The sequence below is a fragment of the Hyla sarda genome, chromosome 1, assembly GCF_029499605.1.
Source record: "Hyla sarda isolate aHylSar1 chromosome 1, aHylSar1.hap1, whole genome shotgun sequence".
Taxonomy (NCBI): Eukaryota; Metazoa; Chordata; class Amphibia; order Anura; family Hylidae; genus Hyla; species Hyla sarda.
This window is the reverse complement of record NC_079189.1, coordinates 49975481-49988778: the sequence shown is the minus strand read 5'-3', so window position 1 is coordinate 49988778 and position 13298 is coordinate 49975481. Positions and strand designations below refer to the sequence as shown.

At 47.0% G+C, this 13298-nt stretch overlaps 1 protein-coding gene across 2 annotated transcripts in view; it reads right to left on the bottom strand.

Moving 5' to 3' along the window:
* Nucleotides 1–12660, bottom strand: part of HTT (huntingtin) — a 270836-nt gene extending 258176 nt beyond the window's left edge. For both annotated transcript variants that reach the window (XM_056555022.1, XM_056555023.1), the window contains exon 1: nt 12256–12660. In XM_056555022.1, coding sequence (XP_056410997.1) covers nt 12256–12350 — 95 coding nt within the window. In that variant the 5' untranslated portion in view covers nt 12351–12660. The remainder of the gene's footprint in view (nt 1–12255) is intronic.
* Nucleotides 12661–13298: the final 638 nt, after the last annotated feature.

Below are 13298 nucleotides of genomic sequence, written 5' to 3'. Positions count from 1 at the left end.
CTGGAACCGCTGCAGAACGCCGGTTAGTAGTTACCGGCATCCTGCAGCGATCGCCGGTAAAGGAGGTCCTCCGGACCTCCTCCGGCACACTGCCAGGATGTCTGCTGATAGAAATCAGCAGACATCCGGCTCCGATCCCCGCCCGGCGAGCGGCGGGGAACGGAATCGCAGCGCATCGCTCGTCTGAATTGACGAGCGATGCGCCGCGATCGCCGACATGGGGGGTCATCATGACCCCCCTGGGCGATATGCCCCGATGCCTGCTGATCGATTTCAGCAGGCATCGGGCGCCGGCTCCGCTCCAGATGGTTGCGGGGGGCCGGCAAAACACATGACGTTCTCATACGTCATGTGTCCTTAAGGACTCGGACATGGAGACGTATGAGAACGTCATGTGTCCTTAAGGGGTTAATAGAGTCCATATGGGTTCAGTTAAGGCATCCATTTATTTCACAGGACTCGACTGGGCAAAATAAATACTACATGATGCATTTAATATCTGGTTGTTTGAATGGATTCTGCAATGGAGGCCCCGAACAGATCCTCCAAGGAAGATGTGAGCCTGGCCTTAAAAGGGGTTATCCAGGAAAAAAATTTTTTTTTTTTTTATATCAACTGGCTCCAGAAAGTTAGACAGATTTGTAAATGACTTCTATTTAAAAAAAAAATCTTAATCCTTTCAATAATTATCAGCTGCTGAAGTTTGAGTTTTTTTTCTGTCTGGCAACAGTGCTCTCTGCTGACATCTCTGCTTGTCTCGGGAACTGCACAGAGTAGAATAGGTTTGCTATGGGAATTTGCTTCTAAACTGGGCGGTTCCCGAGACACGTGTCACCAGAGAGCACTTAGACAGAAAAGAACAACTCAACTTCAGCAGCTCATAAGTACTGAAAGGATTAAGATTTTTTTTTTAATAGAAGTAATTTACAAATCTGTTTAACTTTCTGGAGCCAGTTGATATATAAAAAAAATTTTTCCTGGATAACCCTTTTAAATACATTCAGAACATGGTTCTGTTCACATTAATACCATGAAAGCTACAACAGAAATGTTACTGAAAGAATGCTAAGGAATCCTGTGCCCTCCCACTGATCCCACTACAGCAGTTTCCAAGTTTCCATCAGCGGGGTTCCAATATTTGAGATCAAGAACAGCACTGCAAATTACCATAGTCTTATCAAAAATACAGAGACTTTATAAAAAAACAAAAAAACACTATTGAACCCGAGTTACATCCTGCATTATACTCCAGAGCTGTACTCACTATTCTGCTGGTGAGGTCACTGTGTACATACAATCCATTACTAATCCTGGACAGATCCTCAGTTACATCCTGTATTATACTCCAAAGCAGAACTCACTTTCCACCAGCAGAATAGTGAGTACAGCTCTGGAGTATAATACAGGATATAACTCAGGATCAGTACAGGCTAAGTAATGTAATGTATGTACACAGTGACCTCACCAGCAGAATAGTGAGTACAGCTCTGGAGTATAATACAGGATATAACTCAGGATCAGTACAGGATAAGTAATGTAATGTATGTACACAGTGACCTCACCAGCAGAATAGTGAGTACAGCTCTGGAGTATAATATAGAATATAACTCAGGATCAGTACAGGATAAGTAATGTACTGTATGTATACAGTGACCTCACCAGCAGAATAGTGAGTACAGCTCTGGAGTATAATATAGAATATAACTCAGGATCAGTACAGGATAAGTAATGTATGTACACAGTGACCCCACCAGCAGAATAGTGAGTACAGCTCTGGAGTATAATATATGATGTCACTCAGGATCAGGACATAATAATTAACAATGCATGGCTCCATGAGGCAAACAGTGAGTGCAGCCCAAATCTATATACTTAAAAGGTGCGCCCTGATCCTGGACTTGTATAACAGTAAGTTCTATATTCAACAATTCCCCCCAAAACACTTATAGCAATCCTCCATGATCCCAATCAGTAGTCACAAGATGCTCTACATGATATTTGATGCTTTGCTTTCGTCCTCATAAATGCTGTAAGAATGTCACGGTCACAGGTTACTTCCTCCTGCTTGGTCCTTAGGGCTCATGTACACAGCAGAGCCTTGTGTGCGCAGCACGAGTGACTGCTCAGTACACCACAGAGTCTGCGCTCTGCCGTACAGTTTACATGTATAAAGATTTGGTATCATAACTCCATCTATTATTTAAAATTGGATTTTATTTTCCGGCGTAATCCCAAAAAAATTTAAAATAATAATACAGTGAAACCACTTTAAGACGACCGCCCAAAATTGCACAGCGGACTATGCAAAGAATGCATAATAAATGTAGAACTGAAAAGCTGGTCTAGATAAAGTGGTGGTCTTCTCAAGGAGGGGGTCTTTTGGGGAGGTTTTACTGTAAACAGAAAAAAATTTAGAAAAACTCTGCATGTTTCTGTATAGCGGGATCATACACCTGTTGCAAAACTACAACTCCCAGCATGCCCGGACAGCCTTTGGCTGTCCGGGCATGATGGGAATTGTAATTTTGCAACTGCTAAAAGCAGTTAAACAGATTTGTAAATTACTTCTACTAAAAAAATCTTAATCCTTCCAGTACTTATTAGCTGCTGAATACTACAGAGGAAATTTCTTTTCTTTTGTAACACAGAGCTCTCTCCTGACATCACGAGCACAGTGCTCTCTGCTGACATCTCTGTCCATTTTAGGAACTGTCCAGAGTAGGAGAAAATCCCCATAGCAAACATATGCTGCTCTGGACAGTTCCTAACATGGACAGAGATGTCAGCAGAGAGCACTGTGGTCATGATGTCTGCAGAGAGCACTGTGTTACAAAAAGAAAAGCATTTCCTCTGTAGTATTCAGCAGCTAATAACTACTGGAAGGATTAAGATTAAGATTTTTTAATAGAAGTAATTTACAAATCTGTTTAACTTTCTGGCACTAGTTGATTTAAAAAATAAAATAAAATAAATAAAATAAATAAATAAATAAATAAAATAAATAAATAAAAGGTTACCACCGGACTAGCCCTTTAAAACCAACAGAATAACAAAGAAAAAGATCAGTCAAGAGCATTAGGGGCTGCTCCTCCAAAAAAACATAATGAGAATAACACAGAGCCTGTTTACCATTCTAATGGTTCAGAGTGGTGCCACCCAGGACATCACAGATATGGTGCCCTCTGGTGTTCCGGAACTTACAATGACTATTATTTGTGTTCTTATAGGAGACACCCTATATTTATTACAGATGCACACTGGATATTTACTACCCCAGCTGTCACACAGACATCGCTAGAGATTTACTGCAGTATCAAAGCAACCGTTCACCTCGCCGACTTACATGACAAGGGAATATGTAACAATAAAAAAAAAAAAAAGCTTCCCATTAATATGGCGGAAAGAGTGTCATTGACAAAAATTATAATATTCCCAATGTCGCTATATGTTATCAGAGCTGCGCCTATATGGATAAGAGAATTTTTTTTAAAGGATTACAGAGGGAATTTAATGAGCCGAGAGGATTGACCGATAGATTTTTTAGGGCCGATGCCGATAATCTGTGGAGGTTAAGGCCGATAATTTATAGCGATATTCTGGTATAAGCTATCTGCTATTTCTCCCCAACCACCACCCCCCCCCCCTCTCCCCCGGCGAGGTCACTGCAGATCATTGATTTAAAGCGGGCACTTTGGATCAATGAACTGCAGCAGCTTTTGCGGTGCCGGAGACCGCCGCCGCCACCCGCTTCTCTCCCCCTGCCTGTCTTGGTGTCCTCCTGCGTCCTAACACCGCCGCTGCCCCCCCCCCCCCCCCCCTGCCTATCCTCTGCCCAGAGACCACTGTCACCCGCTTCTCTCCCCATGCCGGTCCTTAGTCTAACCACCGCCGCTGCTCCATTGCCACCCCCATCCCCGGTTTTATAATTACCTGTTCCCGGGGTCCGCGCTACTTCTGGCTCCAGCTCCGTCCTCCTGAGTTGTCACTGTGCGCACTGACGGTGACGTCGCGTTGAGGACGTCACTCATCATTGCACAGTGTAATGCAGGACGCCGCAGGAGCCAGAAGTAGCGCGGGCCCCGGGAACAGGTAATTATAAAACGGGGTACTCCGGTGGAAAACTTTTTTTTTGTTTTGTTTTTTAAATCAACTGATGCCAGAAAGTTAAACAGATTTGTAAATTACTTCTATTAAAAAAATCTTAATCCTTGTCCACAGTGCTCTCTGCTGACACCTCTGTCCGTGTCAGGAACTGTCCAGAGCAGCATAGGTTTGCAATGGGGGATTTTCTCCTGCTCTGGACAGTTCCTGATACAGCAGTGTGGACAAGACAAAAAAGAAATTAAAAAAGAACAGAATTTCCTCTGTAGCATACAGCTGCTAATAAGTACTGGAAGGGTAAAGATTTTTTAATTGAAGTCATTTATAAATCTGTTTAACTTTCTGGTACCAGTTGATATAAAAATAAAATGTTTTCCACTGATGTAGCCCTTTAAGGGAAGTTTAGAGTATACACTTATGGAAAAATGGGACTTTACCGGAGATATATAAATTAACGGAATATGTAAATTGGGTACAGAAAGGGTTAAAAAGAATATATAAAGGGTTAATGAAGGCCTCAAATTATAAAAGGAAAGCCCGTTAAAGGGGTACTCCACTGGAAAACATTTTTTTTTTTTTTATAAATCAACTGGAACCAGAAAGTTAAACAGATTTGTAAATTACTTCTATTAAAAAATCTTAATCCTTCCATTATTTATCAGCTGCTGTTATGATCCACAGGAAGTTCTTTTCTTTTCGAGTCTCCTTTCTGCCTGACCACAGTGCTCTCTGCTGACACCTCTGTCCATTTAGGAACTGTTCAGAGCAGGAGAGGGTTTTCTATGGGGATTTGCTCCTACTCTGGACAGTTCCTAAAATGGACAGAGGTGTCAGCAGAGAGCACTGTGGTCAGACAAAGGAAATTCAAAAAGAAAACAACTTCCTGTGGATCATACGGCAGCTGATAACTACTGGAAGGATTAAGATTTTTTAATAGAAGTAATTTACAAATCTGTTTAACTTTCTGGCACCAGTTGATTTAAGAAAAAATGTTTTCCAGTGGAGTACCCCTTTAAGTAAAAACAAATTGTCACAGAAAATTGGCCCTATAAGCAGGGAAGAGTGGGATGAAGTGTTTAACAAGATAAGTAATGCCTCAGTAAATGCCAACCATAAAATTTCATTAATTAACCCTTAACCCCTTAAAGACTGAGCGTTTTTCCACTTTAGTTTTTTCCTCCTTACTTTTTGAAAATTATAGCCCTTTAAATTTTGGTTTATTTTTGGCACCACCAATTCTACTTTGTAATGACATCAGTCTTTTTACCCAAAAATCTACAGTGAACCAAAAAAAAGAAGAAATCATTGTGCGACAAAATTTAAGAAAAAAGGAGATTTTTTAACACTTACCGTAAAATCACTTTCTCGAAGGATCCATTGGGGGACACAGACCTTGGGTGTATGCTGCTGTCTCTAGGAGGTGTGACACTATGGTAATAAAAAAAGTCGGCTCCTCCCAGCAAGATATACCCGCCTTCAGGCCCTGAGCTAATCAGTTTAAGTTCCAGAGCAATAGGAGAGGACCAACAGGTCAAAGAAAACCCAAACTGTCCGAGAACCAGAAGAGAAAAAACATAACTGAACACACCCTCGGACAGAGAACCAAAAGGAAAACTCAAAAAAGGGCAGGAGCTGTGTCCCCCAATGGATCCTTCGAGAAAGATTTTACGGTAAGTATAAAAAAAAAAAATCACCTTTTCTCTATCGGCTCCATTGGGGGACACAGAACGTGGGACGTACCAAAGCCGTCCCTTGGGTGGGCAGATAAGCAGTCAGGAAGACAGCCGTTCCACTGCCGCCTGCAACACTTTACAGCCCGGTCTAGCATCAGCCGATGCGAAATTATGAACTCGGTAAAACCTCGAGAAAGTATGCAAAGACGACCAGGTAGCCGCCTTGCAAATCTGCGAGGCCGAGGCTCTATTCTGGAGAGCCCAGGATGCCCCAACAGAACGGGTAAAATGAGCCACAACCCTGAAGGGAGGAATCTTCCCTTTACAGCGATAGGCTTCCAAAATGGTGGCCTTGGAAGCAGGTTGTCAATTGCGATGACCTCCCGTAAGGACGAAAAAGGAATCACACTGACGAAACAAAGAAGTGATGGAGAGATAAGACCGAACAGCCCGAACTACATCCAGCTTGTGTAGTAAGCGCTCCTTAGCATGAGAAGGAGCAGGACAAAAAGGACGGGAGGACAATGTCCTCATTGAGATGAAAGGCCAAAATCACCTTAGGCAAAAAGGAAGGATCTGGCCGGAAAACAACCTTGTCCTGGTGGATCACCAGAAACGGAGAAGAGGCAGGAGAGAGCTGCCAATTCAGACACCCTCCGGATGGAGGTGATAGCAACAAGAAACGCCCCTTTCCAAGAAAGGAGGCGAAGAGACACCTCTCTAAGGGGCTCAAAGGGTTCGCCCTGGAGGGCACTCAGAAACAGACTCAAGTCCCAAGGGGGAGAAGGTGACCAATAAGGAGGAACAGCATACGCCACTCCTTGAAGGAAGGCCCGGACATGAGAATAGAAGCCAGGGGCCGCTGGAAAAGAATAGCAAGGGCCGAAACCTGACCTTTAAGGGAACTGAGGGACAACCCCAGTTCCAAACCGACTGCAAAAAGGAGAGAACACGGGGAACCGAGAAGGTTACAGGTGATAAATCCTGAGCTTCACACCAACGCCAAGTACGGTGGTAATTTCTTGCGGAGGAGGGCTTACGAGCCCTGAGCATGGTTTGAATGACTTTGGAAGAGAACCTGCGGGCCTTCAAAACCGTGGTCTCAACCGCCACGCCGTCAAATGCAGCGACTGAAATTTGGGGTGGCCAAGAGGACCCTGAGAGAGCAGGTCCGGACGGAGCGGAAGGCGCAGTGGAGCGTCATCCAGGAGCCTGACTACGTCGGCATACCACGTCCCTCGGGCCAACCTGGAGCTACCAGAATGGCGGGGATGCCCTCTGTTTTGAGCTCTCTCAGAACCCCGGGAAGGAGCGGAAGGGGAGGAAACAGATAGGGTAGGGCAAACCCCGCCCAAGGAATCACTAGGGTGCCCACGGCAGAGCCTGGGGTCCCGGGACTTGCTTTCCGCCCAGATGAGAATCATGGTCACCTCGGCCAAGGCTGCCGAGCTGCGAGAGCAGCCTTGACGATTTATGTACACCACGGACGTGGCGTTGTCCGACTGGGCGCGGACAGGACGGGACTGAAGCCGGGACTCCCAATGAATAAGACAAATTAGAATCGCCCGTAATTCCAATATGTTTATCGGAAGAAGAGTCTCTCGGGGAGAACAGAGTCCCTGAACCTTCCAATCCCTGAACACGCCGCCCCAGTCCGACAGGCTGGCATCCGTTGTAACTACCTGCCAGTGAAGGGGAAGAAGGGGGGAGCGGACCCACCAGAGCAGAGACTGACGGATATGCAGGAGGGAAGGATATGCAGTCACCATATGAGGAGGCCGGTGTAGATAGATGACATTTTCCCACATTATACAGTTATCCCTGCATTGCGTTTAGGAGTCCAGTCAGGATGTACAATCCCCCCCCCCACAGTCAGACGCCCCATCAGGATATAGCGTTACCTCCGTAGTTAGGATGTACAATCACCCCCACAGTCAGGCGCCCCATCAGGATATAGCGTTACCTCCGTAGTCAGGATGTACAATCACCCCCACATTCAGGCGCCCCATCAGGATATAGCGTTACCTCCGTAGTCAGGATGTACAATCACCCCCACATTCAGGCGCCCCATCAGGATATAGCGTTACCTCCGTAGTCAGGATGTACAATCACCCCCACAGTCAGGCGCCCCATCAGGATATAGCGTTACCTCCGTAGTCAGGATGTACAATCACCCCCACAGTCAGGCGCCCCATCAGGATATAGCGTTACCTCCGTAGTTGGGATGTACAATCACCCCCACATTCAGGCGCCCCATCAGGATATAGCGTTACCTCCGTAGTCAGGATGTACAATCACCCCCACAGTCAGGCGCCCCATCAGGATATAGCGTTACCTCCGTAGTCAGGATGTACAATCACCCCCACAGTCAGACGCCCCATCAGGATATAGCGTTACCTCCATAGTCAGGATGTACAATCACCCCCACAGTCAGGCGCCCCATCAGGATATAGCGTTACCTCCATAGTCAGGATGTACAATCACCCCCACAGTCAGGCGCCCCATCAGGATATAGCGTTACCTCTGTAGTCAGGATGTACAATCACCCCCACAGTCAGGTGCCCCATCAGGATATAGCAATACCTCCGTAGTTGGGATGTACAATCACCCCCACAGTCAGGCGCCCCATCAGGATATAGCGTTACCTCTGTAGTCAGGATGTACCATGGCTCCCACAGTAAGACACCCAGTCAGAATATACTGGTCACCTAAATATCCAGGGGTTAAATAAAAATACTTGGGCTACAGTTCATTGTACAAAATAAATTCAACGCCACACAACTTTTTAAAATTTTTCTTTGTTGCTTTTAGTAGAAATTTCTTGCATAAATACACAGTTCCAACAAAATGCAAAGAAATCGAATAAATCACCCAGGTGCACCTGTTGCGGACACGCTAGACACTCTCGACTCTTTTCAGCCCATGTTGGGGCTACCTTCAGCTGAGCGACCGTCCTCTCACGAAAGGAATTAGAGTGGAGCTTGCGTCGATACTATGACGTTTCGGAGGCCACACCTCCTTTCTCAAGTACTTGGGAAAGGAGGTGTGGCCTCCAAAAACGTCTTAGTATCAATATCTAGCGTGTCCGCAACAGGTGCACCTGGGTGATTTATCCGATTTCTTTGCATTTTGTTGTAACTGTGTATTTATGCAAGAAATTTCTACTAAAAGCAACAAAGAAAAATTGAGAAAAGTTGTGTGGCGTTGACTTTATTTTGTACTTGGATGTCCAGTGAGTTAATGAGCCCTCACTACATAACACAATACACCAACCCAGGTGCGAATAGGTGACTATTTCTATTTTTGCCTTCAGTTCATTGTAACAACATATTGAGACACTCACGATTAGATTCATTCTCTCTTCTATTTTATTCGTAATTTTCTGTAATATTCAAAGCCTAAAAGGGTACTCCGCTGCTCAGCATTTGGAACAAACTGTTCCGAAAGCTGGAGACGGGAGCTCGTGATGTCATAGCCCCGCCCCGCCCCCTCAATGCAAGTCTATGGGAGGGGGCGTGGCGGCTGTCACGCCCCCTCCCATAGACTTGCATTGAGGGGGTGGGGCTATGATGTCACAAGCTCCCGATGCCAGCTCCAGCGTTTGGAACAGTTTGTTCCAAATGCTGAGCAGTGGAGTACTCCTTTAAAGCATGCTCCATGAAGCAGAAGTATCCACGCTAGCAGAGGTCTTAACACACTAGTCAGGAGCCCAAATATCCAGTGGCCCAGTCTGAAGTTACCATCACTGTCACCTCCGCAGCCAAGTACCATCACTCTTGTCTTTTTTCAACATTACAATCTATGTAACTATCACCGCCATAGTCAAGTGCCCAGTCAGCATATATGGTTAGGGTAGGCTTTACATCTATTTCACACACATTTATTTGAGGATTTACCAAAACAAAACCAATTTAGCTCAATGTTGTCTAAGTTTTTGAGGTATAGGTTTTCATACGATTTAAACGGATACTTTATGATAATGTGAAACTATGTAAAAACTTTAGAACAAGCAAAAAAATGTATCACTACTAGACTTCTATGGGGAAAGAAATCTACACAACAGCATATGATTTTAATGTGGTACAGAAAAGCAGTGCATGCAGAACTTTTCTATTCCACAAAACAATAGAACGCAAATGTACAGGGGACAAAACGTTTACATAATGAAGTCTATGGGTATACAACAGTATATATTTAGGTACTGAATAAACGTGTCTTGTGGAGTACTGCTGCGGTATAGATGTGAACGAGTTCTAACCTCTGCAGTCAGGCCTCTTGTCGGGATGCACAGTCACCTCTGCAGTTGGGATGTACCGTTACCTCCACAGTCGGGCGCCCAGTCAGGATGTATGGTCACATCCACAGTAAGGCCTCCGGTCAGGTGGTACCATCACCTCCGCAGTCAGGCCTCCAGTCAGCCTGTAATGTCACCTCTGTAGTGTAGCCTCTAGTCACCATATACAATCACCTTCTGGTCCAGTCACCTGCACAGCCAGGCTGCTGAACCGTCACATCTGCAGTAAGGCCCCCTGTCAGGATGTGACGGTACAGGCCTCCAGGTAGGTAGTATGGTCATATGGTCACGTCCACAATGGTCTCCCAGTCTGCTTGTACCATCACCTCCTCAGTTGCTAGTCCAGTCAGGATACACCGGCACGTGCCCAGTAATCATATATAGTCACCTCTGCAGTATATTAACATCACCTCGTAGTCACCTCTGCAGTATATTAACATCACCTCGGCAGTAAGAATGTACTCAGCTGTCAGTCAACATATACCGTCACCTCCCGGTCCAGTCACCATATACCGTCACCTCCCGGACCAGTCACCATATACCGTCACCTCCCGGACCAGTCACCATATACCGTCACCTCCCGGTCCAGCCACCATATACCGTCACTTCCCGGTCCAGTCACCATATACCGTCACCTCCCGGTCCAGTCACCATATACCGTCACCTCTTGGTCCAGTCACCACATACCGTCACCTCTTGGTCCAGTCACCACATACCGTCACCTCCCGGTCCAGTCACCATATACCGTCACCTCCCGGTCCAGTCACCATATACCAGTCACCTCCCGGTCCAGTCACCATATACCGTCACCTCCCGGTCCAGTCACCATATACCGTCACCTCCCGGTCCAGTCACCATATACCGTCACCTCCCGGTCCAGTCACCATATACCGTCACCTCCCGGTCCAGTCACCATATACCGTCACCTCCCGGTCCAGTCACCATATACCGTCACCTCCCGGTCCAGTCACCATATACCGTCACCTCCCGGTCCAGTCACCATATACCGTCACCATATACCGTCACCATATACCGTCACCATATACCGTCACCATATACCGTCACCATATACCGTCACCATATACCGTCACCATATACCGTCACCATATACCGTCACCATATTCCGTCACCATATACCGTCACCATATACCGTCACCATATACCGTCACCATATACCGTCACCATATACCGTCACCATATACCGTCACCTCCTGGTCTGGTCACCATATACCGTCACCTCCTGGTCCGGTCACCATATACCGTCACCTCCCGGTCCAGTCACCATATACCGTCACCTCCCGGTCCGGTCACCATATACCATATACCGTCACCTCCCGGTCCGGTCACCACATACCGTCACCTCCCGGTCCGGTCACCATATACCGTCACCTCCCGGTCCGGTCACCATATACCGTCACCTCCCGGTCCGGTCACCATATACCGTCACCTCCCGGTCCGGTCACCATATACCGTCACCTCCCGGTCCGGTCACCATATACCGTCACCTCCCGGTCCGGTCACCATATACCATATACCGTCACCTCCCGGTCCGGTCACCACATACCGTCACCTCCCGGTCCGGTCACCATATACCGTCACCTCCCGGTCCGGTCACCATATACCGTCACCTCCCGGTCCGGTCACCATATACCGTCACCTCCCGGTCCGGTCACCATATACCGTCACCTCCCGGTCCGGTCACCATATACCGTCACCTCCCGGTCCGGTCACCATATACCGTCACCTCCCGGTCCGGTCACCATATACCGTCACCTCCTGGTCCAGTCACCATATACCGTCACCATATACAGTCACCATATACCGTCACCTCCTGGTCCAGTCACCATATACCGTCACCTCCCGGTCCAGTCACCATATACCGTCAGCTCCCGGTCCAGTCACCATATACCGTCACCTCCTGGTCCAGTCACCATATACAGTCACCATATACAGTCACCATATACAGTCACCATATACAGTCACCATATACAGTCACCATATACAGTCACCATATACAGTCACCATGAAATGTTCCCCACAGACTTCCGCAGTGTCCAGGCTGCCCCTCAGCCTCCATTGGGGAGGACACCACCGGTGTGACTGTGATTTCCATTGACTTCTATGAAGAGAAGAATAAAGTCCCATACACCACATGGGGATTCTCTGGTGACATTGTCGGGTACTCACGCCTTATGTACCGGCTCCTCCACTACCGCCGGTCCCTGCTGCTGGAAGGACTTTAGGGACTCGAAGGCTCTCATCAGCTTCTCCATGGTGGCCATATTCCCTCAGCAGCGCAAACAAGGCCGCGGACGGCTCGTACAGGTCACCACAGCCCCGGGCAGCGGCGCTCACTTATCGGACTGCACGCTCCGCCGCTCTGTCACCAACCGCCGCTCAACAACCGCCATCACCAGCCGCCTGCACCGGGAAGAACCATCACTGACAGCTCCGGCCGCAGCCTAACCCGCTTCACCTCTCACAGCCAATGGTGAGCGCCGCAGCCAACAAAGTGACAGAAAAACTAACCAATAGCGACGCGCTGCCAGGTGACATAACCCATAACGTGATTGGTTCCTAGCCATGCAGAGGCGGGACTTGCTAGAAACGATTAATGAAAAGAAGGTCAGGGGGCGTGGCCTCCGGTGGAAGCTCCGCCCATCGGTCTCGGTGACTGGAGCACGTGGGTTGCAGCATCCGGGGCTTGTGTTTACTATTGTGTCATTGTCGGGAAGAAGAGAAACCGAGCAACCAATCCGGATATTGCTTTCATTTTCTAACCCGCCTGCGGAAAATTGAAACTGCGTTCTAATTGGTTGCAATGAGCAACACCTGCTTTTAATTCGCCTTTTGCTAAGAGGGCGGGATTATGCAAATTAGCACAAAAAAAGGTGGTTTAATGCAGATGAGAGCTAAACTAAATCACAAAAATTATACCCAGGTCAGTCTGGGACCACAAAATAGAATTTACACAAAAACCCTGTAACCGAAGCTCAGGGCACTAAAGGTCCCTTATAAAAGACCACCTACTAAAACGTAGCTTTTAATGTAATCTATTTTAAAATGGTGAAGTGCAATTTTAAAATAAGCGCTTGTCCCAAATTGCCTTGTGAGTGGCGTGAATTGGCCAAAATCCCATCCACTCCTGACTAATACTCCTAGAGGCACCTGGATCTCACACCTCAGACACACACTGACAGATAGCCACTGAGATAGTAACAGCTGACCCA